This window comes from Macrosteles quadrilineatus, unplaced genomic scaffold (genome assembly GCF_028750875.1).
Source record: "Macrosteles quadrilineatus isolate MER2022 unplaced genomic scaffold, UCM_ALF_1.0 Scaffold_1__1_contigs__length_201487025, whole genome shotgun sequence".
NCBI lineage: Eukaryota > Metazoa > Arthropoda > Insecta > Hemiptera > Cicadellidae > Macrosteles > Macrosteles quadrilineatus.
The window spans coordinates 116,115,831-116,140,624 of record NW_026542594.1 but is presented as its reverse complement, the minus strand read 5'-3'; the positions used below and the strand labels follow the sequence as shown (position 1 = coordinate 116,140,624).

At 35.6% G+C, this 24,794-nt stretch overlaps 1 protein-coding gene and 1 long non-coding RNA gene across 3 annotated transcripts in view; one reads left to right on the top strand and one right to left on the bottom strand.

Moving 5' to 3' along the window:
• The window catches only part of LOC128983634 (39S ribosomal protein L37, mitochondrial), a 30,274-nt gene extending 11,317 nt beyond the window's left edge, over positions 1–18,957 (bottom strand). Inside the window, exons 1-4 of the mRNA XM_054402999.1 lie at positions 18,361–18,957; positions 17,111–17,344; positions 10,018–10,137; positions 5,299–5,585 (exon numbers count right to left, since the gene is read on the bottom strand). Coding sequence (XP_054258974.1) covers positions 5,299–5,585; positions 10,018–10,137; positions 17,111–17,344; positions 18,361–18,536 — 817 coding nt within the window. The 5' untranslated portion in view covers positions 18,537–18,957. The remainder of the gene's footprint in view (positions 1–5,298; positions 5,586–10,017; positions 10,138–17,110; positions 17,345–18,360) is intronic.
• Positions 18,958–19,449: 492 nt separating this feature from the next.
• LOC128982779 (uncharacterized) lies at positions 19,450–23,379 on the top strand. Of its 2 annotated transcripts, none has more exons than XR_008489729.1 (4): positions 19,450–19,605; positions 20,790–21,010; positions 22,548–22,686; positions 23,244–23,379. It is a non-coding gene; the product is annotated as an uncharacterized LOC128982779 (long non-coding RNA). The 2 variants fall into 2 exon arrangements; XR_008489728.1 differs by having other exon boundaries at positions 19,450–19,647.
• The last annotated feature ends 1,415 nt before the right edge of the window (positions 23,380–24,794 follow it).

Below are 24,794 nucleotides of genomic sequence, written 5' to 3'. Positions count from 1 at the left end.
GTTAAGTGTTATTTTATTACCGTAATCAGAGATCGGCATTATAGTGGTATTAACGAGTATCTTTAAAAAGATTATAACGCATTAAATGTTTCTAACTTGGAAAAGTAACGTTTTAATACTAAACTAGCTTCTTTTCCCTATCATAATATCAAACTAAATTATTTTCCTATTCATATAGAACATTTGTGTGTGATATTTTCATAATGCATTTATTCTGAAGTAAACATAAAATAAAAGAAAATATTTCCTTTTATAAATAAACAAAACAGTTCAGTATGTTTTTTATATATTTATGTTATCCAGCTACAATTTATTGATTTTCAAAATACACAAACAATATTTTTAATTTCAATCATATTTGCAGTTTGAGCCGCGCCGACTTGAAATACGTGAGCTTGCCTAATACAAAAGTGTACTTTATTGAAATTATTTCATTCTTTTTAGAGCGTTTGAAGTCGGTTGTATTTTTTTACAAAAATAAATTATTTCATGATTTTTAGTGACTGTATAATTTTTTATATATTAATTACTTGAGGATTTTTGATAAGCAAAACTGTTTGAAACAATAATCAAAAGTTCCCCAGAACAATCATTATTTTAAAACTGCTTGAGTCACCTGTTCAGGTTACATAATCAATGGGTATGAAGATAAACATCTTTAGATATTCCTTAAGAAAGAAAGAGTTGTCCATTACATTAGGCCTAATGAAAAACTAATTGTCTTTTCTAGATACATTGAAATGTCAGACATCATCGTTTCCTGCAATCGGTGGGTGTACTTCTACATTATAAAAAGAAATACAGTAACGTCTCAAGCCTTTTGGAACAATATGAAAGTTATTCCTCAGTTACCAGCACTAAAAAATCTCTCAAAAGTGGAAAATTGGTCGTTAACACCATAGTACCTTTCGTATAGTAGGTACCTTTGGAAAATATTATATGAAAGATTGGTTCAGCTAAAAGTGGTGTAAGTCATGTAGGGGGTTTTGCTTGCTCAAGATATAGCCTAGTCGAAACTGCAAATCATCTTCCTCTAGGACTTTCCGAAACAGGCATAATAGTATTGATATGTTCTAGTAACTGGGTAGAGAATATTAATAAACATTCCACATCTGCAAATGAAATATGTATATGAAAGATTGGTTCAGCTAAAAGTGGTGCAAGCCATGTAGGTGGTTTTGTTTGATCAAGATATAGCCTAGTCGAAATTGCAAATCATCTTCCTCTAGGACTTTCCGAAGCAGGTATAATAGTATTGATATGATATAGTAACTGGGTAGAGAATATCAATAAACATTCCACATCTGCAAATGCATGTTTAGTAATTAAAATATTTAACACTTTTAAGACAATTGACGATTATGCACTGTCACACTTCTTAGGTCGTGTAAGGAATAATTGCATTTGATTTATATTTAGACCTGTTTTACGAATGCTTTGGTTTTTACAATACACCTTTATTTGTCAATATCATACAGCTATTCACTGAAACATATATGTTTTTGTAAGTCAGAATATTCAATACTAACAACAGAATTACTGTATACACAAATCAGGTCAAACGTTAAAATACATTTTTTATAGTAACCAAAACAAAATGCATTTTTCTCAATGTAATTCATTTAGGCTCCATGGCAAGAAATAGTTTATTGATCAATATGTTTCAAGAAGAATTGTCTGTAGCTTCATTTAAATGGTTTCAACTAACAGCTGTAGGAATGTTATTATTATTTATTGCATTCTCTGCACAAATGTAAACAATCTGCACAAATGTAAACAAAATAAATGTTGAATATTTAAGGTTTTCAGAATTTTACACCGAAACAAATATTATACTTAAACATAATATATAAGGTACCAAATCGAAACTCTCCTGGTTATTTTGATGGTGGAACCACACTGATCGGTAAAAGAATCACAGAGAAATTGGTGAACATACATAGAAAAAAAAAAAACATCGCCACATACAAATTGAGAACCTCCTCCTTTTGTTGGTAGTGGGGAAGTCGGTTAAAAATAGAGTTTATTTTATGATGTAGTATTGTTACTTAATTTTCACATTTATATTTATTGGCTTTCAATACTTCTGGTTCATTCTTAAATCAGCACGAACCAAAAAAGTTGATGATCAGTGTTTACTGTCTATTTGATACATTATTGCATGTTATGAATAAATAGATCCGAAATTAAAAATAAAGATTGAAATTAATAAAAGTGTGTGTAAACTAAAAAGTTCAAAGAGATCAGTGAGGCCTACCAAAAAGATAATAGTTATTAATTAGAACTTAAATAAAATAATATATAATATCATTTTCTCACTATTTATATCTTCAACATTTGTTAAACTATGAAAATAAGCCACTAGGTCTAGCTGAAAACACATTAATAAATTACGATATCTTTTCAATACAGAATAATAAAACAAACCACATTTTACAAACATTTTAATTCTTAACTTTTTCCCTTGAACAGGTTGAGGAGGCCAACACTTTTTTAATGACTATCAACCAAAATGAAGTATCAATTATAATTTCACGTAAGCCGCTGATGAGTGAACTATGAAGAGCACACGACAGAATTACGTCACTACCACAACAACTCAACTCTACTGCGATGGCAAACTGCTGGTGTTTAGTGTGAAGTGAAGCACCCCCTCCCCTGTCTAACGGGACAAGGGGTATGAAAAGAGAAAGTTTGTCAGAATGGCAGACTTGCCCTTTGTAAAGTCTGGTTCACATGCCCTCCCTCACCCCCAGTCGCTTGCATAATTCTACTAAACAAAAGTTTCTGAGTGTTAATTTTAAAATAAATGTTTGAATTCAATGACTAAAGCATAGATCTGATAAACTTTACTCTGGGCTTATCAGAATTTTATCAGCCATTTGTCAGTTTTTTCTTATTTCTTTACTTTTATATGTAAAGATATCTTTTAATTTAGCCTTCAAGAAAAGAAAGATTATGTTTTGTTTGGGACTTCCTTCATAAAAGAGAAAAGACTGCACGTTTCATACAATTATCTTACTAATATTATAAATGTGAAAGTTTGTGTGTTTGTTTGTTTGTTTGAAGTTCAATCACGCATTAACTACTGGACGGATTGGGATGAAATTTGGCATGATGATACCTCACATTCCAGATTAACATATAGACATATTCTTATCTCAAAAATCCTTTCGGCCTCCACCCCAGTGGCTCTGCAGTTCCCCATATTAACCTTATGAGTATTCATATTTAAAGGGAATTAAAGAATTTAGTCAGCTGTTTCAACTAAAAAGTTGGTTCTAAGATATAAAACAGCATTAAAAAGTTACAAGATTTACCAACAGGGTGCAGCACTATAATTTTTTGCATTTATGAAAACAGCTAATTTGAACTAAGCAGCAACAAAAAACTGTGATACGCAATGAGAAATGTCAAAGTAGGATTGTTTACAGTTATGTTTATGTTATTAATTTCATGAACACTTGTGATATTTTGCGGATTTTTAATAATTTATATTTGTCTATTGTTTATGTGAAGTGGTAGAACATTATAGCTATGGTAAATAACCGTAAATTTAAAGAAGCAAATTTTATCAAACTGTGTCTTCCCCCATTGCAAACGCAAAGCTCGAGTATAACTGCAATAAGCATTTTATACTTAAATGCCAACCCCGTACGAAGGACGGGTACTCTGCTAGTTTTCAATAAGTTAATGTGCAACTATGCGACAATATTTTCTAAAAAAATAACAGCCTACAGTGTAAAAGAATCGTGTGCACTGTGCAGCAAAATATGTTTCTTCGGGTGCTTTTAACAAACATTCCATAGTTTTAATTAGTAACAAATGTGTTTATGTTCCTGATGATACCAAGAACAAGGCTGGGCAGAGTGGATTCACTGTGAACCAGCCGGGTACGACTTGTAACTACAACCATAGATAAAACATAGCCTACTCCCTTGTGTTGGTTAGTCTATGCTACAAGATCAATTGGAACAATTGATGTTTTGAGCCAAAATATTCATATTGATATATAATCGGAAAATTTTATTAAAATATATAAAGCCATATGTCAAGTTAACTGACATAATTGAACCTCAAATCTAGGTCTTTGTAAGACAAAAGAAAATCACACAGTTTTAAACTTTAACCTAATTTTATACTCTTTATAAATAAACACGTCCTACATAACGGTTCTTGATATTTATCAATGTATCTTATCTAAACCCTTCCCACAATAATAGACTCGCACACAAATAACGACATCAAAGCAATCGTCACTTGCTCCATTGAAACACGAACGTCGATTGGCTGACATGACAGTGCAGCGTGGCCTCTCGACCAATGAGAACTCTTGTTACATACTTTGATTTATCTTAGATAGTCACCATTTACCATTCATTATAATATTACAAAATCGACATGGACTATGCGTATGGTGTTTTTCAATCAAAACTTATGTTATAGTAGCACTTAAAACTTCACTTAAACTCTTAAACTAGGTTGATAGTACAGATATAATATTGATCTACTTTTTGGTGCAATAGGCAAGAGCAAGCCTAACCCTCTGACTTTGACGATGTTGTAATTGAATCAAATTTTTCTAATGATGCGTAATGCAGGGATGAAACTGAACATTTAGACAAGTTTAGGTTATTTTTTTTTGTTATAAAAATAAAAATAATACATTTAAAGGTCTGACTTATTGATACAGACATTTTTTACTATAATTTCGTGTTGAGGACACGAAGCCGGTTGTCTGAGACTGAATTCTGACTGTCTGACATCTTGAAATGTAGATTGTATTGTGTTGTGCAATATCATCTGCCTGCAGGGAGAACAGCTGAAGCTACACTTTAGCTGGTTTGAAATAAATAGTGTGCTAAGTTGGTTACTAAAGTTGTTAGCGTAATTACAAAACTAATAGATATCAAATAAATAAATGTTAAAATAAAATATATCTATCCATCCCTGTCGGGTGTCGGTATCGGCGGAATCGGGTGAAATCGACGTTTGGCAATCGATTCTTGATACTGATATTCCTAGGATCCGCAATGTCCGAGTATCGGTGGTAGCGATAATTGACACTTCCCTATCTAAAACTCATTTTCGAGTCCTAAATTAGTTTTAAATATGCATCGGGACGCAATCGTTGCATCGGGACTTAATCGATGCATCGGTCTTTTTCTATGCATCGAGGCCAAATCGATGCATCGTGATTTCGATGCATGCTGAATCGAATCGCGATTCGATGCATCAAATCGAATCAATATCGCACACCCCTATCTAACACCTCTACAGACACTCATAGTTACTTACGGAAAATGTCCTTAAACTCATAAAAGTTACTCTCGTCCAATGAGATGACGGGGTGGCTAACCATGAGGTCTGGAAGGATACAGCTTTCTGCAACTGATGGGCTAACTATTGCAGGTAAGGGCTTCTCTGAGGAGATGAAGACATCACTTCGCATGCGAAACTCGAGGGGATCTTCCTCCCAATAAAGTGGAACAGACATGGGTACATCATTGAACACCATCCGTTGTCTGCTGATGTCTGGGCAGGCGAGAGAACACAGGTGGACCAAGCGGTTGCAGATCATGCGGCTACAAAATATTCACATCAAGTCTTTAGCTATATTTTAAAGGGGAATATTTTTGAGCATCATCATTGCTTGTTCAATATTTGTGTCCATACAGGGTGAATAAAAAAGTCAAGACTCCCCCATTTAATACATATTTTTCTAAGTTAGAACACAGTACAGTCTTTTTGTACACAGACACAGTATTTTACCTGTAGAACTTCACATACCCGTCTATCAGTACTGTGGACCTGGAACTAGGGGTGTGCGAGTACTCGAACCTTGGAGCTTTTTGGTCGAGCTTTTCATTATTCGGCTCGGCTCGAGGCATTTTGAAAAAGCTCGAAGTTCGAGCCGAGCTTTTAATACTAAGTCAAAACTAAAAAAAAAAAAAAACTTAATTTGGGTCGTAATTGGAAACAATGTTATCACAATTCTACGTTGTTCAAGCATTCGAGGTTTGATAAGCACGACCCTCAGCTCAGTCAAGACGCAATGATTATCGATCGTAATTTTGAGGAGATAGTAAAGAGACAAACTACCACCTATCGCGTTGTCTTTCTAACACAGCTATTCGTATCGTAATATACAACGCAGTGCGAGTGCGTGATTGGCTCGTTGCTATGACGACACACGGTTGCCGTGACAACCTACAGTGCGCACTGAGCACTGCGCCTTGTGTGGGAGGGGAGATTATACCAAACCAACAAACAATTTCAGGAATTCTATTTTGGGACGGATGAAAGATAAGGAAGAAACAAAAAGTGGTCACGTGTGCAAATATAGTGGGCGACACAATAAGGCTGTAAACAAGTATCAATCGTCGTGTCGTGTCGTTGTTCCTTGTTTGTTTACTTTTTCAGATTCCTTATCAAACGCCCCTATCTGCTATCTCTCTTTCTCTCTCCGCTCTCTCTAACAATGTACTGATTAAACAGATTGTGGTTGACGACTTTTCTACTTATAAGTTTCCCTGCGGTTATTTTAGTTCAATCAATCCCATAACCTTTCTAATGTTTATCAAAATAATTAATTATCTGTTTTGTATTTTATTTCCTTTAAACCAACCCCTATTTACCATCTGTATTTTATAGAATAAAATGTTTGTTTACAAAGTTTGACTGGCCACACAATTTTGTACCTATTTTATTTTGTATAAAGTAACAGTTACTTTGATGATTATTTAAATATCAATAAGTGGTGGAGCTGTAATGAATGCTTTTTATTATCAAAATAAGTAATGGATTATTAATTTTTGATAATACATGGGTCATTGAATACCATAATGTGATGTAGTTTCCTATTTGTAACTTGCAAATAATAATAATTGATAGTTAATCCTGGAAAATGAAAAATAGTGAATGCATTCATAACCCTGTTGTCAAAACAGCAACGCGGGTGTAAGGGTTTATTGTTTCAGAGGCTAGGGTGTTTCAAGGACAAAGTGCTGGGCCTCCCGGCTCAGGGGGGAGGGGTGGTGGTGAGACTGAGAGAGAAATGGGGGAGGAAACTGGTTTTGGCTATTTATTGATTAGTTCACCGACCCTTCTAGATAACAGAATTTAGTGACAGTGTTAAATCATCGTGTTCATTATTTCATTTCTTGTTTACTTTGTGTGTTATTCTATTAATTTTAGTGTTTTGGTATATTTCCTCTATATGTCAATTATATATTTTTAATATATAATTTTACTTTTTACTTTGTCTCTTCACCTTTTTGGATCCAAACCAATCATGTTCTTTTTTGATTAATACGATTCATAAAACAAAAATATTTTGTGCATGGAAAACAACAAGAATAATCACGTGTTTTTATATTTATTTATTTATACAAAATGGAATAAAATATTCATAGTAGTTACAATATACATATTTAATCGACTTGCTAGTTGTTTTGTTGTCATTCAAGATAGCGCTGTTCTGTTATGAAAGACAATCTGATTGGCTCAGTCTGCACTGCATATCTCGTCAGGCCTTCAATCATATCCTTTTATTTCTTGCATCTTAATTTAGTTCAGTTCAGTTCTTATCGTGATTATCTACTAATTGATGTCTTGACAATTCTCAATGTTTTTAGACATATTAAAATAATATTGTGTTTATTTAAAAATTGACTGAACATTATTATTATTATGCACTTTTTGAAGAAAAATGTTTAATAATTTATTTTTAGCGAATTTCCCTATAGGGAAGTAGCTATTACCGTAGGTGGCACGGTAAGACCTAGACCCGGGACCAATTTACTTTTTCATTTTGATATCCCCAGAGGCCAAAAACACCATTCGTTCAAATTTATATAATTTATATTTATATTTATATATATATATATAGATTTATATATTTATATATATATATATATAGATTTATATATATATATATATATATATATACGTCCGTGAACGCGATAACTTGAGTAATTTTTGTCCGATTTTGATGAAATTTGGTTTAAAGGTGTAAAGCGGGATAAACTAGAATGAGTTCGCAAACCAGCATGATCGGACCATGGGAACGGGGCTTTACGGGGGGTTTTATGGGGTAAAAATAGGTTTTTCTCACTTTTGACCCTCAAAACACAAAATTTCCCAATTTCTCTTTAGACCTTTTTAAAGAGCTTAAAAAAACAAATAATTTAGTATATAAAAGTATCTTGTTCGGTTATTAGTAACGAAGAAAATTAAAAAAAATTGTAAATTTAAAATTCCCATGTTATTCTTATGGAGAATATTGTCAAATGTTGTAGTTTGCTTATTTATGGATATATTTTGATCAAACTTGGCAAATTTATTTATTTTGTACTAAGCTATCAATATTTTACTCAAAAACACACTTTATTAGTTTCCTTGTAACAGCAAACCTAGGTACTCGTTAAACCTAATGTTATTAAAATATATTTAACTGAAAATCAATTCAGACAAATGGAAATTCGCTTAGTCGGCAGGTTTGCTGCGGCGGGGGTATTTTGATAATGTTCAGAATTCAGAATTATGTTTGAAATTCCAGATAGGGTTAGTTGCAAAACATTTTTTGCTGAAAATAAAATCATGACACTCTCTAATATTTTCATTTTTTACAATTTAGTTTTCGTTAAAGAGAATCTGAATAAATTTGTTCCTTGCAACTCAATCCATGGGTATATCACCAGACAATCAAAAGATTTATATATTCCTCAGGCCAGGCTATCAAAATTAATCAAAAGTTATAAATATTTGCAAATAAAACTATTTAATAAACTTCCAATACATTTTAGAAATCAGGAAAGTATTAATTTGTATAGGTCAAAATTATCAGATTGGCTTACAAGTCGTGCTTTTTATTCAGTTGATGAGTTTTTGCAGAATGAAGATTTTTTAACGCTTAAATGTGAGGCCAAGCAGTCTTGATGATTCTTTGTTCTTGTTATGGTCTTTTCCCTGTTAATTTTAAAGTTTTTATTATTACTGATACTTTATCCTTTTAAGATTCTTTTAACTTTATTTTAACATTTTCTGTAGAATATTTAATATTTTATTTAACATATGTAACAAAACATGTTGACCTTGTCTATTGTAATGTTTATATTACCAAACGACAATAAAGATTTATTATTATTATTATTATTATTATAAGGTGACGCTAGGAAAAGCTCGGCTCGAAAAAGCTCGAGCTCGAAAATATTTTAAAAAGCTCGGCTCGGCTCGGCTCGAGGTTGAAAATCACTATTCGCACACCCCTACCTGGAACTGGCTGATTCAGGCATAAATAAATTGGATGCTGCATGTAAAAACCACAATATAGCATACTCAAGATCGAACTATAGTAAACTTAGGACAAAGTTTTAGTGTCCCCTAAAAATGAGGGATTATGGGCTCAACTGGAGATTACTCTATATATAAGATGTATTAATCTTTAAACATTACCAATTTAATTTTAAACAGTATGATTTAAATTGGCATTCTGTCAATTACGTTTTTTTTACCCGCCCTTATGACAGTGTGTATCTGGATCCGGTTCCGGTTCCGACATTTTCTTGGATCCGCCCATCACTAATATAATTATTCATGTCGACCCGACCAACTACATTTGAATGTTGACACAACAGTTATTAAACATAATAGGAACAAAAGAATAATAATAAGTTAGTATAAAAAAAATTGTGAAACAAAAGCTGGCTGACAAGGAGAGTTTTGCAAACTCCAGGATCCTAAAACACAACCAACACATAGTTTACACCTATTACTTCATATTGTTCCCCGAGTTACGGAGTTCGGTCAAGCACAAAACTTGTGCAATGTTGTTCACTTATCAAATTTTCTCAATGCTCGTTAGCATTGAACCAAAAATCTTTTTGTATACTTTACTTTTTTAATACTTTTCAATGAAATGGCGACCATACAAATTAGGTATACCTAACCCTGAACCTTACCTACCTCAACTAAGCACCAAAATTCCTTTACATTGTAAGGTACAACTATACTCACTTTTTCCTAGTTTCTGTAATGCCATAATCTCTTGGGAAAATCCATGCTGGCCTCTCTGGGTCTTTACGTATTGCCAGTTTCTTCTGTTCAGCATCATACAAACAAGATGTTTTAATACACCTAAAGGAAATAAATCTTAGGTTAGAACAGGAGTGGTAATGTTTACCTTTTATATTGTTAATGAGTTATCAAATTCTGGTTGAAGGTGAAGGTGATAACGGAACATTTAAGAAAGTTTTTAAAATATATACATAACGTAAAACCTATATATTGACTTCCTCTCTGAAATAAATAAAAAACAATTGGCTATTCCTATGCCTTTTTATAGGAGAGCAACATTGATTTTAGAAATACACTACAACTCAACTTAGCTATTATAGGTATTATGGGTATTGCTTTATTACTGTATACCTATAGTAATTACACCTATAGGTATTACTTTATCAATTTGTGATGGGTGTGATGGGTTTATTTGACAGAGTGACAAACCTACAGAACAATAGACAAGATAAACAGCTGATTCCTCTCCCCCAAGGTCAACACCATCAAGTAGGCATCGGCTAACCTACAGTCTTATCAAACCTCGCAGTCTGGTTTTGTCCTTGGCCGGCCTCACACGCATGTACATGCTTTTGTATTATAAATGTTTTATAATACATTTATAATAATGGTGTTTATGTGTAGGGATGCGTGAAGTAATTTTGACGACGGCTTGTGCAAGAGAATATGTTTGACATATGATGACTGAAGAGAAGATTTGAAAATGGGGTTTTAACCCCAAAACTATAGTCATCCACGACAATATAGGACTGATTGACGACAGGTTAGTAACCTAATTTTATGTCAATAAATCAATCCTAGAGGCAAATTATGTATAAGCTATTTATGTATGTATGTACAAGATAAATAAAGAAATTTGACTATGACTATGACCATCCTCTTACAGACCTCTCTGTATGTTGGACACGGCTGGGAAAGTCTTTGAAACGTTGATCCGTTCCAGACTGAATTCAACTGCGGTTGCTACAGGAGACCTGTCCCCTGATCAGTACTGCTTCAGGAAGGGACGGTCAACGGTTGATGCTATTGAGGAGGTAAAGCGAGCCGTAATGAGGGCTGAGGATTATAACAACTATTCTCGTCGGGTTGTGCTGCTGGTGACACTTGATGTGCGAAACGCATTTAACTCCGCGAGGTGGTGCGATATGCTGCATGCTCTGGAGAACACCTTCCACGTCCCAGCATACCTCATGTGCATCATAGAGGACTATCTCCGGTACCGCCTCTTCTGGTGCTGCTCAAGGATCCATACTCGGCCCAGACCTCTGAAACGTCGCCTACAACCTAGGAGGATTAAACATTAAGGAGAGGACACGCTGTAGTTTCGTTGAAGCCAGCGTACTGGTGGGGTGGGGGGAGGCAGCGCTACTCTCCCGCCCCCCTCTCATACTGCGTTGTATGCGTTACTGGAAGATTTGGCAACAGAAATATCAATTATTATCTATTTAAAAATTTGACTTCATCATGCTACGAAAATTAAAAATTTAAATTCAAACCGTAATATTAGGAACCTATTAAGAGGAAAGTCATATTTATGAACCAATAGTACATTCAAAGGTGAGTAATTTACACAAGGATGACTTGTTTTTTAGAATTCGTTGTCCTTGTTTTTATTTTTTGTCATACTTATATTGTTTATTATTTATAATACTCTAACCAGAGCGCGGGACTCCGGTTCCTGGGGTCCCGGGTTCAAATCCCGCCATACAACCAATGGCTTTTACTGTTCATAAATTAAAACTCAAATCATGAGTAGTACTGTATGTGTATTTGAACATTTTCTTAAAGAGAAATAAAATAAGTTTTAATCCTTTAAAAGAATGATAAACGCACTTTGGCGGTCAGAAGACGCGATGATTGTTGAACATTTACACTTTTTACTTGAAGTTTCTAAGGGCAAACAGATCAAATATAGTTCAATATGATATTAAAAAATCAAGAACTTGATTGCCAAGAAATTGTTTTACTTTTTATGTTTGTAATTTAATTGTAACAGCTGTTGGTGTAAAAAAAGTTAGAGCGGCTTTGCATTTTTTCTTAACTTTGGCTATTTAAAATCACCTGCCTAGCACATAAATGCCTTAAAACTAGTAAAAAATTATATTAACAAATCGAGAAAACTATGAAAAATGCAAATTTAAAATGTATTTCACCAACCGAATTGAATTTTTCATTTTAACCTATAATTAGTATGATTGTTTTATAAACTGAAAAAATAAAAATAAACTTTATTGTAATTATTTTTCTAAATACCCCTTTTAAATATAGGTAAATATATATTTTTTATTTCGAGAAACTATTAAGGAACACGAATAAATTGTTAGTTTGTGCAGATACATCACATTTTTTTCAAAAACGTAATTAAAGCAATCATATGTTCAGAGTCCAGGCCAATTCTTTCAACTTTGATCTTCAATAATAAATAATAAATGCTAGTTTTTATAGGAATTATTGACACAGTTCGATAGGAAATTTAATTTACTTTCAGAATGCCATCGGTGAATAACACAGGTGCTTTAGTTTAGCGACAATTTTAATTCGAAACAGCGCGCGTCGCGTTTTTCCCTATCTCTCCCATGTTATAGCCGAGGCTTTTTGCCACTCTACGGCTCCGCGTGCCCCTCTAGTGTTCTGCTAAAACTGGCTTCACTGCAACATGTGTATTCCTATTCGCGTGCCCTCTCCTTAATGTTTAATCCTCCTAGCCTACAACAGACTCCTGAGGTCTGAGATGCCCAAGGAAACTGTTTTAGTTGGGTATGCAGATGACGTTGCGGCTTTAATAGCTGCACGTAGCGTTGAGCTTGCCCAGCTGAAACTAAATCGAGTCATGCGCACCATTAACGCATGGATGACAGATCACGGTTTCTCACTCGCTCTTAGAAAAACTTAGATTGTGATTTTGACTAAAAAGAGGATTGACACCATTGTGCCGTTTAGGGTGGGGAATGTTGAAGTCCAAACCGTTCGTTCCGCCAAATACCTTGGGGTCATGGTGGACAGCAAGGTCTGCTGGGGAGACCAGATCATTCCTACGGCAGACAAGGCCGCTAAGGTGGTTTCTTCCCTCAGTCGGTTAATGGCCAATGTCGGAGGTCCGCGATCCAGCCACATAAGGCTGTTGATGTCTGCGGTCCAGTCCATACTCCTGTACGGTGCGGAAGTGTGGATTGATCACTCAATAAGGAGGTATACAGGATGCGGCTCGCCCGAGTGCAGCGTCAGGCAGCACTCAGGGTAGCATCCGCTTACGGAACAGTGTCCGAATTCGCCGTCCTGGTGTTTGCTGGAGTCATACCCGTCAAACTTTCGGCGGCAGAGAGGAAGGCAATATATCAGCAGGGTGGAGAGGACCAGGCAAGAAGCGAGGAGCGCTCCTGCACCTACCGGCTCTGGCAGGAGAGCTGGGAACAGGAGACGCGGGGACGGTGGACCAGGCAACTGACTCTGGAAGTCCAACCTTGGGTAAAACCGGCGGCACGGCGAGGTGGATTTTTACCTCAACCCAATTTCTGATAAGTCACAGATTTTTCCCATCATACCTGTTCAGGATGGGCAAAGCTGTGTACCCGATTGTATCTACTGCCCAGGCATTCCCGACGACGCTGAACACACTTTTTTCTGCTGCCCACTTTGGGAAAGGTCGTGCCCGTAGGTTCAATACAACATAGGACTGCTGTCAATGGAAACGGTCATCCAAAAGATGGCGGAGGATGAGGACAATTGGACCTGTGTGTCACATTTCTGTCCAGGGTATTCTCCGCACCAAGAAGATTGACCTTGATCGAGATGCGGTCTAGGGTATAAAATAACAGAAAGCCGGAAACAGTGGGCAAATGTTGGCCCGACTTGATGAAATGTAAAAAACAATCTGTGTTCAACAGAGTAGAGGGTTTTTTTTTTAGTGAGTAGTCTGATCCTTCCAGGAGTCTCACACAACAGGTTGGCCACCTGTGTGCGTAAATGCATTTTCTCTCCTCTCCCTTAGAAAAAAATCTTAGTGGAAACAGAGTAAAATGGCTGAGTGAACTTGTATCACTCTATCATACAGCAACTATATGGTGTCTTTACTTAGACAATTAACCCTTCCAGGGCTAATTAAATAAAGGACTGGAGCTCAATTATTTTTGCCAAAATGAAAAAAAGACTTTGACAAGTGGTCAGTTGGTGGCTCAGAGGGTAGCGTCATGGTCTTCGGGCCCAAGGCAGCGATGTTGTGGGTTCGGATCCTGGTCACTGCCGCAAACATATTTTATCAGTACAATTCACCTTTGTACTTTACCGGCTAACCCCTTGCTTTGCTGGATACGTTCCACGCAGGGGCAGTTAATAATGCAATATAATTTTTGTTTTCAAACAATGTATAGTCCTATCAATTCGTTTTTTGGTCGGATATATAAATATACTAGCAGAGTACCCGTCCTTCGTACGGGGTTGGCATATAAGTATAAAAAATGCTTATTGCAGTTATACTCAAGCTTTGCGTTTGCAATGAGGGAGGACTCAGTTTGATAAAATTTGCTTCTTTAAATTTACAGTATTCTATAGTTACACATCTACCATAGCCATGATGTTTTACCACTTCACCTAAACAATAGAGAAAAATTAATTACAAAAAATTTGCAAAATATCACAGATTATTCATGAAATTAAAAATATAAACATAACTGTAAACAATCCTTTTTTTGACAGTTAGTTCTCATTGTGTATCACAGTTTGTTGTTGCTGCTTAGTTCAAATTAGCTGTTTTCATAAATGCAAAAAAATATAGTGCTGCACTCTGTTGGTAAATCTTATAACTTTTTAATGCTTTTGCGTATCATAGAACCTACTTTTTTAGTTGAAACAGCTGACTAAATTCTTTAATTCCCTATAAATATGAATACTCATAAAGTTAACATGGCGAACTGCAGAGTCACTGGGGCGGAGCCCGAAAGGATTTTTGAGATAAGAATATGTCTATATGTTAATCGGGAATGTGAGCTATCGTATTGCCAAATTTCAGCCCAATCTGTCCAGTAGTTAACGCGTGTTTGAACTACAAACAAACAAGCAAACAAACAAACACACAACCTTTCACATTTATAATATTAGTAAGATAAGATATATCCATCTTTAGCCCAGAAAAGAAATTTCTTGGGACGGATATATTCGTTTCCCGCCTGGAACGTAAGCGTAGATTGATGGGCTATCTGTCCATAGCCCAGGAAGCGTTAATTACGAGGAATGTCTTTAAAGTAAGTACGGTACCGTTTTAAAATCAAATAAAAACCAGTACACTTATTGCAATAATTATATTTTTATTTGAGAGCCAGTATCTTAATCTACGGTACTTTTTAAAATAATTTCCCATCAATATTAAGGCATTTATCATATCGTTCCACAAGCTTTTGCTATCTCTTTCTCAAAGAATTCTGCAGCCTGACTGAATAACCACTGTGTCACTGCCGTTTTGACCTCATCATCTTTGTCTAGGCACTGACCACCAAGATGTTGGCTATATGGAGGGTGGTCAAATTGTTTCCAGCAAAATGATTCGATTCTTGCATTCGATTAGCCACATGTGAACAGGCATTACCGTGCAGCAAAATGATCCAATTGGACAACATTCCACGCTGCTTGTTTTGGATTGCCCGGCGCAATTTTTCCAAGGTCTCACAGGTATTGAGATAATTGTGTAACCATGAGGCAAAAAATCTACCAGTAACACCCCCTTTCTGTCCCAAAAGACAGTACCTACACATCAATTTTCGGGCTAAAATCGTTTGCTTAAACTTTTCTTTGGCAAATGTGTATGCCGCCATTCCATGGATTGTTTTTTTGACTCTGGCGTAACCTAAGAGACCCATGTTTCATCACCTGTAACAATCATCTCCTCCTTGTAGCGCTCAAGAAAAGTCAATGCACTGTCTAGACGCTTGGTTTTGTGCACCTCAGTCAAAATTTTCGGCACCCAGCGTGAGCACAATTTTCGGTACTTTAATTTTTCAGTCACAATATCATAAAGGACACTTCTCGAAATTAAAAGAACTTCAACACATAATGATGAGATCGTAAACCTCAGTTCTCTATAACTTTTTCAACGACTTTACGCACCAATTCACCAGTAATGGCAGATGGACGCCTGGTGTGTTGCTCATCAGGAATTTTCTTAAATTTATACTTCATACATTCATACTTGGCTTAAAACACCTACTTTGTATGTTCGCCATTTCAATAAAAAGTATTATAAAGTATTAAATTTGGTGCAGCCGTCTTTAAATGCCCTTACCATTTTGTCACTCATTTAATGTTCTCACCATACACTTCACTAATCTGTCAATGAATTTCAATGGCTTTCACACCTTTAGCACTTAAAAAATAATTACAGCGTGCACTTCACAGTTAGCGGCAGTCTCAATTGGCGGCACCATTTTAAATGCTCGAAGTCGGATGTAAACACGGCTGATTGTTGCAGAATTTCCGGCGCAGGCTTGCCAATAGATGCACATACACAAATAGACACAAATAGATGCACAGCGCAAATGTCCACAATGCCAATCGCAGCGCTGGAACGGAGAAATTTAAAAACGGTACTAGCATAAAAAAATGCCTCGTATTATGTTTTCCTATAATAATGGCTTAAAAAATGTTAAATAGTTAGTAGATCGATGGAAGGATGGCTTCAAACCACAAAATAGTCGACTTAGAGGTTACTTTTTAAGTGGAAGACACAAACTTTAAGACTTGGATAAAAAAATAATATCTAAATTAGACCCAAGTCAATAACAGATAGGGGCCTGTAAATTAATGATTTTTGACATGTTTTCAAACATTTTATCATTGTTCCTTGTTATTTGACCTAGCCACCAATGGTTAATGTAGGATAATAATTAGGATTGCACAGTATCCCATTTAAACGTAAGATAGGGACATACAAAATAAAATAAGATAGTGTTGGTTGAGTAGGGCAGAATGCAGTTTATCAAGTGTTTTGTTATGAGCACAATTCCCTTGTCAGATTTTGTAACATGAAACTTTTGAAATCCATTACCTTTTCACAAGAGAATCTTGATCTTTTAGTTTGACCTTGTCAATCAATGCTTCTATCTGTTCGGGTAGTTTGTCAGTCTCAAGTTGAACAGTATTGGTGAGAACCAAAGCCTGCTGCATTCCTTCCATAAGAACAGACCCATCGTGGTGGATGTAACAAGGCTGCTCCTTGTACATGGGGTGATTTTCATCTTTCAACAATGGCTTAGGAGCAAGTCCAACAACGGTAGAGAAACTGAAACATGAAAACAACATTAAATTTTAATAGAGTAAAAAAATGAATAGCCTAGGCCTAAAGTTATGAATCTTTATAAACATCTGTCATTGATTTTTTTGGACTCTTTTGGGACCTCAACACAAAAAAGTAAATTGGTTCCGGGTCCAAACCTTACCATGAGACCTACTGAAAATCTACGCATTAGCCTACTATAACTTAGGCCTACTGTTGGAAAGATATTTTCCTGTAGATGTGCAGAATCCCTTCATAAATTAAAATAGGCTCAAAAATAAGCACAAAAATGAATATCCGGTAGGCCTACAAAATTTATGAAAGATTAACATGGACCTTACAAGTTGCCATGCTGGTGACGAAATAACAACACACTAGGCCTAAAAACAGAAAATAAAAACAAATAGAAGAAATTCCAATTGCATGTTTTATTTACAGCGTAGGGTAATAATAGAGAAGTCTATAAATTACATATTTTTTATAGAGTTTTTTACCACTGGACGAACTGTAGTGTTAATAAATTCTTAAAGAAACCAATTTTGAAATTTATTTTTACAATAGAAAATAAATTATGTAGGCTATATAAATCGATATATCGAATCCAACAAGTTTCTATATATAGATTTTCATCCGATAATACATCGTAGGTAAGTTACTCTGCGGAACTGTAGGCCTACCCACGAGCTCCGTGAAAAGTGACTCTTTAGGCTTCAACTGATAAGTAAATAGGGATAGTACATTGAAGGAGGATAAGCAAAACGCTGTTTGGTGCTCCCCTAACACATATTTTCAATAAAAATAAATTTGCCTGGAGAAAAACTTTGTTGTGACCTTAAAGGATTAAGTCAAGCAGTTTACTTGTCAAAGTAGTTGATGTGGCACAACACTTGCTTGGCCTAGCCTACCTGTGTGGAGACTACTTAGCACACACATAAGTTACCTATCTATGATCTAGAATGAGTTTAAAAAATGATATCAATGGTTAGCTAAGTTTACAGGCTAGACTAAGATAGGGTACTCACTCAAAATTTGGTAGAGGAGTTTTGACATATTCATTTGCATCAATGAACTCAATATTCCTTTCTTTTAAAACTGATATGGATTGAGTCTCAACGACACGCCTTTTCCTTGCTGTTTTCCACTGGTTTCTCATGAGTCGGTATAAATTATGTTTCGTAAGGGGTAGTGTCAATCTCATGGCGGAGGATTAGGGCCTATAGTAATTAATTCTAATCTAACCTAACAAAAGTTTTTAACTAGGCCTTAATATCAGAGATAATATCTTATGATTATACACTGCGTTTTCGTAGGGCTAATTCATTTTGTAGCATACACAAATAAAAACCATTAGGATATCCCAACTAAAAATAGGCCTAGCCTATTTTAGCATCTGAAGAAAGCCTTATTAATTGTTGATTATGTTTGAGTAGCTTTGTTTTTCAATTATTTCGGGGCTCCTGCCATTTGATAGTAGCCTATTACGGTAACTGCAGAGATCACAATTTTACTAAACGGTAGTTAATTTAACACGACCTATTCACTGAATAAATGTGATTCCAAATTTTAACCACAACCATAAACACTACACACTAACACACTACGCTCACTACAAAGTACTAAGTCACAGACAGATCAATCCCAAATCCGGTCTCAGTCTCTGTCGTCTCCGTGCGTGAGTCCGTCGTCTGCATATCCTTCAGCCTTCAATCCTTCCCTGCTTCCCTCTTCCCTTGCTTTTCCTTTCCTTTCAAGCAGTGACAGAAGAAGAAAGGGGTGGGTTCCATAATATCGACAACCGTAGAAATTGATCGAAACTGAATTATTCCCAGTTTGTCGACACTGGAATATTCCCACTTAACCGACATCCCAAATAACCGACGTCGCAAATGATCGACACCACAAATTGTCGACATCCCATATTGTCGACAATGAAATAGTTTCACTATGTCGACACTGAAATAGTCCCAGTATATCGACAAGCTCCCGTTCTTCGGAGCTACTCTTGAAAAGGAGTTGTTCTAATTCATCGTTCAGTTCCTCAACTTACGAGTCGCATCGCATCGCAATATTTAATTCCGAATCCGAATTCCGACGGACAATGATAATGAATAATGATAAGCTGGCCATTTTGACTAAGCATTAAGTTATTACTTTTATATTGTAAATATTTATCTTTTTTATTTCTTTCCTTGCTTACAGGAAAATTGGTGACTCGTGTGTTACAAACAATAGTTTTTAAGGGAAACAATGTGAAATAATTTGTATAGGTAGGTTATGTAGGCTAATCAACATGATAACAGACACTTTAGGTAAGTCACCAACAAGAAGGTAAAGTAAGACACCAACAAGAACTTAAGATACAGCTTATTCGTAGGCTAATTCTGAATCATCAAGCAATATTGTAGCAAATGTTTGAATAGGCATATCCCTAGGCTATTAGGATTGTCTCTTATTCCCATTGACCCAGTGTCAACTTTAAGAATTTGTTATTTAAAAATATGCGGCTGCACTTTAGTTTATGTCCTTTATTCATTCAAATGAAAGATATTAAGGGTACAGTTTCTTAACTGGGCTATGCTAATATCGATTGCAACTATCGTTTCGATTTGTAAACCTTCATGCGATTTTTTCACCATCAGCAAGTTTGGTTGGTTAGGTTAGGTTATGATAGTTTTATTTTGCAATAGATGTATTTAAAAATATCGATTACTAATCAATATTTTCAATTCGATAGTTTCAATCAATATTAGCATAGACCAGTTAAGAAACTGTACCCGATATGAATACATAAGTTAGACTATTTAATATTTTGAATATTTCATTCCGTTAGTTAGGTTAGGTTTCACCCTAACATTACCCAAAATTGATATAGGCCTAAGTTTATCGAATGAAATAATCAATATGACTGGGACGGGTGGTGTCGTCCTGTAATCCAGCTACTACCGTAGGAGGTCACGAATTGTGGATATTTATAGGCATGCACTGTGGATGTGATACTCCCTGGTGTGGATTAACGTCCGCTTGAGTGAGTACTACGACTATCCGCAGTACTATCCTGATAATTAGACCAATTCGTATAGGCTATAGACCAAGGCAATAATGTGGTTTGGATTCCACTATAAACTGTAGGTCCCTTAGTTGCCATTAGCTGTATGGGCTATTAATTAACAGCTGTGTCTAAGGAATGTCGGCCTTAGTCACTAACAAGACTACAAGATCGCGCCACTCATCCTGATCCTACACTCATTTCCATTCGTACTTGGCTTAAAATACCTACTTTGTATGGTCGCCAAGTAATAAGAAAGAAAGTATTAAAGAAATATATTCATTGGAATGAGTGTAGGACGTAAACTTAAGTGCTGCAAAATATTCTAGAGCTGTTTGTATTTGGTGTAAGACTAGACTTGGATTATATCATTCATTGTTGATGACATCAATGTTAATTTTATAGATGATCCTGGAGCAAAGGCTGTAATTTGACCTGAACCCAAATTGGTCTATATTTTAAATATTGTCTTGAACCAATAAGTTAAGAGGACTAACCTTTCTGGACGACATTGCCATCGACATCACAGCAGATGAGAGAGAAAGAGAGACCAGAGTTGTGGACCCTGGAGGCAATTACCATACTGCCGTGATAATGTTCCTTGGTCTAACCATAACTTAAGTGAGGTGAGTCAACATTCTTTCCCCTTTGTGATAGATTCTAGGCTATGTTTGTTAACTAAGTTATTCAAAGTTCAAATCGGTACTTTGGTAAGTGTTATCCGGAGGGCCTACTGTCGATATTTGGGTGGGTTCCATATTATCGACAACCATAGACACTGATCCAAACTGAATCATTTGCATTTTGTGTTGAACAGAGTTTGAACAACTAATTATTTATATGTTTTATGGTAACTGTAGGGAAAATATAATGTGTAACACAAGTGCAAACTGCCATTGCTGCACTCGACAAACTTTCCACACTCGCCTACGGCTCGTGCGTAAACATTTCTCTCATGTGTAGCAAAGTGCCACTTCGCCCACTAGTTACCTACACAAATAAACTATTATTAATAGTTTTTGGTGGAACATAAGGATAATTAATCTTAATGCAAATTTATAGTTTTTTTATAAACATTCAAAACTAGGCCCCTACTTAAAATGCATTTGGATTACATCTCGAAACATGTTGTTTGGAAATGTCTTAATTAGGCTAGAGCTTGCATTTTTGCAAATTGGGAAATAACAAAGAATTAATGTTGAACGCGTTCTCTACCGAGCGACGCTCATATGCGTCAGTCCGGTCACTCCTACAGACCAAAAGGAATGATCATGACGTTGCTTACAGACCAAGTGATATAGGAATAACATTGCCAACAGACCAAAAGAGAAATATCGTTTAAATGGACTAATTGACTTCATATTGACCTTAAGTGAATTAGTAAGCAATAAATATTGTTTTTATTTATCGTTTTGAGCAAATTTTAAAACGCCGCATATATGCGTCGGTCAGTCTATTTAATAAAATTCAGATAAAAAGATTACCTACATTTTCGTTTCAATAGACCAGGCGACGCACGTTTAAGCGTCGTTTTAAATTTGGTTGTTTCAAGCATTTACTCAAACAAATAAAGAAACTCCAAACACTCGCCAAAACTGCAAAGGTTATAACGTTTACATCTGTTCTGAGATGTCGCGGAATGCACAATGTAAACAACAATGTTGCCAACTGTTGTGTGACGTAACCAATCGTCATATCCACACACCAAGCGACGCACATTTGCGGCAGATATCCCTCTAGACTGATACGATAAAATCAGGGCTTTAAAATAGACCGTTGCTAAGAAATACGCTGATTAATAACATTGAACACCGACGCAAGTGTGTGTCGTTAGTCTATTTCAATATGATCAGCTGACGCAAATATGCGTCGGTGGTCTATTGTGAGAAATGAGTCGACGCACAATTGCGTCGCTAGTCTATGCAAACGTAAATTTTATATAATTGTGGTAGCGAACGTGTTAAACCAATTTATTTTGCCTAAACCATATTATTGTTACAAATTATAATAGTTGTACTAACTTGACCCAGATTTGCTCAAACATTTTCCTATTATCTGTACCTATTTGAATATTACAAATATAGAAAGGAGTGTACAGACTTGTATTATTTGTTGGACTCAAAGTATTTGTATAACACTATTTTTTGCAATATTTCTGTACAGAACTGAAGCCTACCAGTAAAATGGGGGCGTTGTAATTAATATCCTCCGACATTGGAGAATACAGGGGAGAGGTGTCAGAGGAAGAGGAGATGGAGGATGGGGCGAAGTAAAGACTAAGATTGAAGAGAACTAACTAATGGTAAGTTTTGCCATTTACTTAAATTTAAAACTTATAAATCCAGGGCCGTGTCCATTGCCCCCAAGCCTATTTCGCATAACCCTCCTGAATTACTAGTATTTAACCAGCATTTTAACTGGAGATGTGCCCAAAAATTTGCTTTTGTTTTTTAGGAAATGTAGGCTATATTTTACGACTACCCGCTGGTAGTCGTAAATTTCGATCACGCAATCTTTGCAGATGCTTTCGGCTATCATGAGAATACAAGACAAACTTGGATTATTGTACCCCCTAATTCTAACAGATTTTGGGAAAATTTTCCAAGAGAAAAAGCATTCTTTTGAGGCCCCAAGTGAGTCCCCTTCCCAGGCCGAAGCCCTTGGCAATCGCAGTGTCCACCGTTAGGGGAATACGGCCCTGATTTGGAGGCCTATGTTGGTGTGGGGTCTGGTGCAAACCTCCCCCCCCCCTCAGTACGCCACTGAGTACATTAAATAATGATAGAAGTATGCATAAAAAGACTCTTGTTCTGTTCAGAATACTGTTTTTAATATTAATTTTTGTTCTGTTATATCCAGGCCTGATGACAGGGTGGATCGCGATGGAGGCATGGAGGTTGGGGGAGAGGAGGCTGAAGAAGTGGAGACAAATCAGTTTAGATCCATTCTGTTGATTAGTTTAACATTTATTTTGAACATCAGTATTTAAATTTTTTCTCATTTAGATTATTAAATTAAGATATTTTTATTGTTTTTATGAAGATGTTCTCTTACATTTTTAATATTTGTTTGTACTTCTGCCTGGTAAAAAAATACTGTTTTCCTACTGTTACCTAACAATGTACATGTTCTCTCACTGATTTGAGAAAGCAAAGTGGCCAATTCGCTCATCAGTGAGACAATGTTAACATTGTCTCACTCTAATTACTTTGTCTCACTCCAGATTTGCAACGTGAAGGCACAAAATAGTGAGCGCGTAACATGCAGACAAGGTCGTATGTGCGCGAAATACGTTGGCAGCACTGGCTGTAAATCAGCTGGTCAGCTGTTTTACTGTTGTATCATTAAATGTCATATTAAAAGTTCACTTCTGTGTAAAAATATGTTACGTTTCTTTACCAATTTATTTGTTTTATGGTAACTGTAGGAAAAATATAATGTGCAGCTCGAGTGCAAAGTGCAATTGCCTCACTCGAGAAACCATTCCTCACTCGCCTACGGCTCGTGAGTAAGTATTTCTCTCGAGTGAGTCAATTTATCACTTTGCTCACTAGTTGCACAAATAACTATTATTATCTTTGTTAAAATGATTACTTTCACTAACTGACCTTGTCTTGGGTAAAAAGAGATATCTTGATATTTAACTAGCAGGGTGCCTGTTCTATGGGCGGGGATTGTATAAGTCAGTAGAAACCTTCTTATATTTCGATACTTGGTAAATTAATCATTTCCAACTTTATATAGTATAGATCGCTATTCCTGTATTGATGTACTGAAATGAATAAAATTATATGAAATGAAATGTTGTTTTTTTTTTATATATTTTGATTACACACTATTAAAAAGACATAGCAATATTCTAAAGTTTATAACAGCTTATGTTTGTGTTTTTATTAATGATTAATTGTGACTTTTGAGTGATTGAAGGATTTGTGATTTGGTTTTAAGGAGATTGATGTACCTAATTTTGTATCTATACTTATTAAATAGGTACGCAAGCAGGTTTTTGTGACAATTACTTCTCCGAAATTACTGAACCGATTGACATGTTTTTGGTGTCATTGGAAAGAGCATAACGTAAAGTTGTGCAAGAAACTTTCTTTTTAGGGAAATTAGAGAGTGAGGACCTGGGGCCCTTTAAAGTTTTGTATTTCTCCATAAGATTAACATGGGAAACAAATATTGTTATGAAACTCCAGCTGTTGTCAGAAATTTAAAGTGAGAAGAAGAACATATGTTAATTATAAAATTGTGACAGAGAGGTTATGCAGAAAATCAGGTAGTTAATGGTTATTTAGTGCTATTAAAATAAAGACTGAAGTTTGTAAACGTACTGGCGACAATGGGTGATACCACGCAAACTACATTATCATTGACAAAGACCAACATGGACAACCTATTGTGGCTATA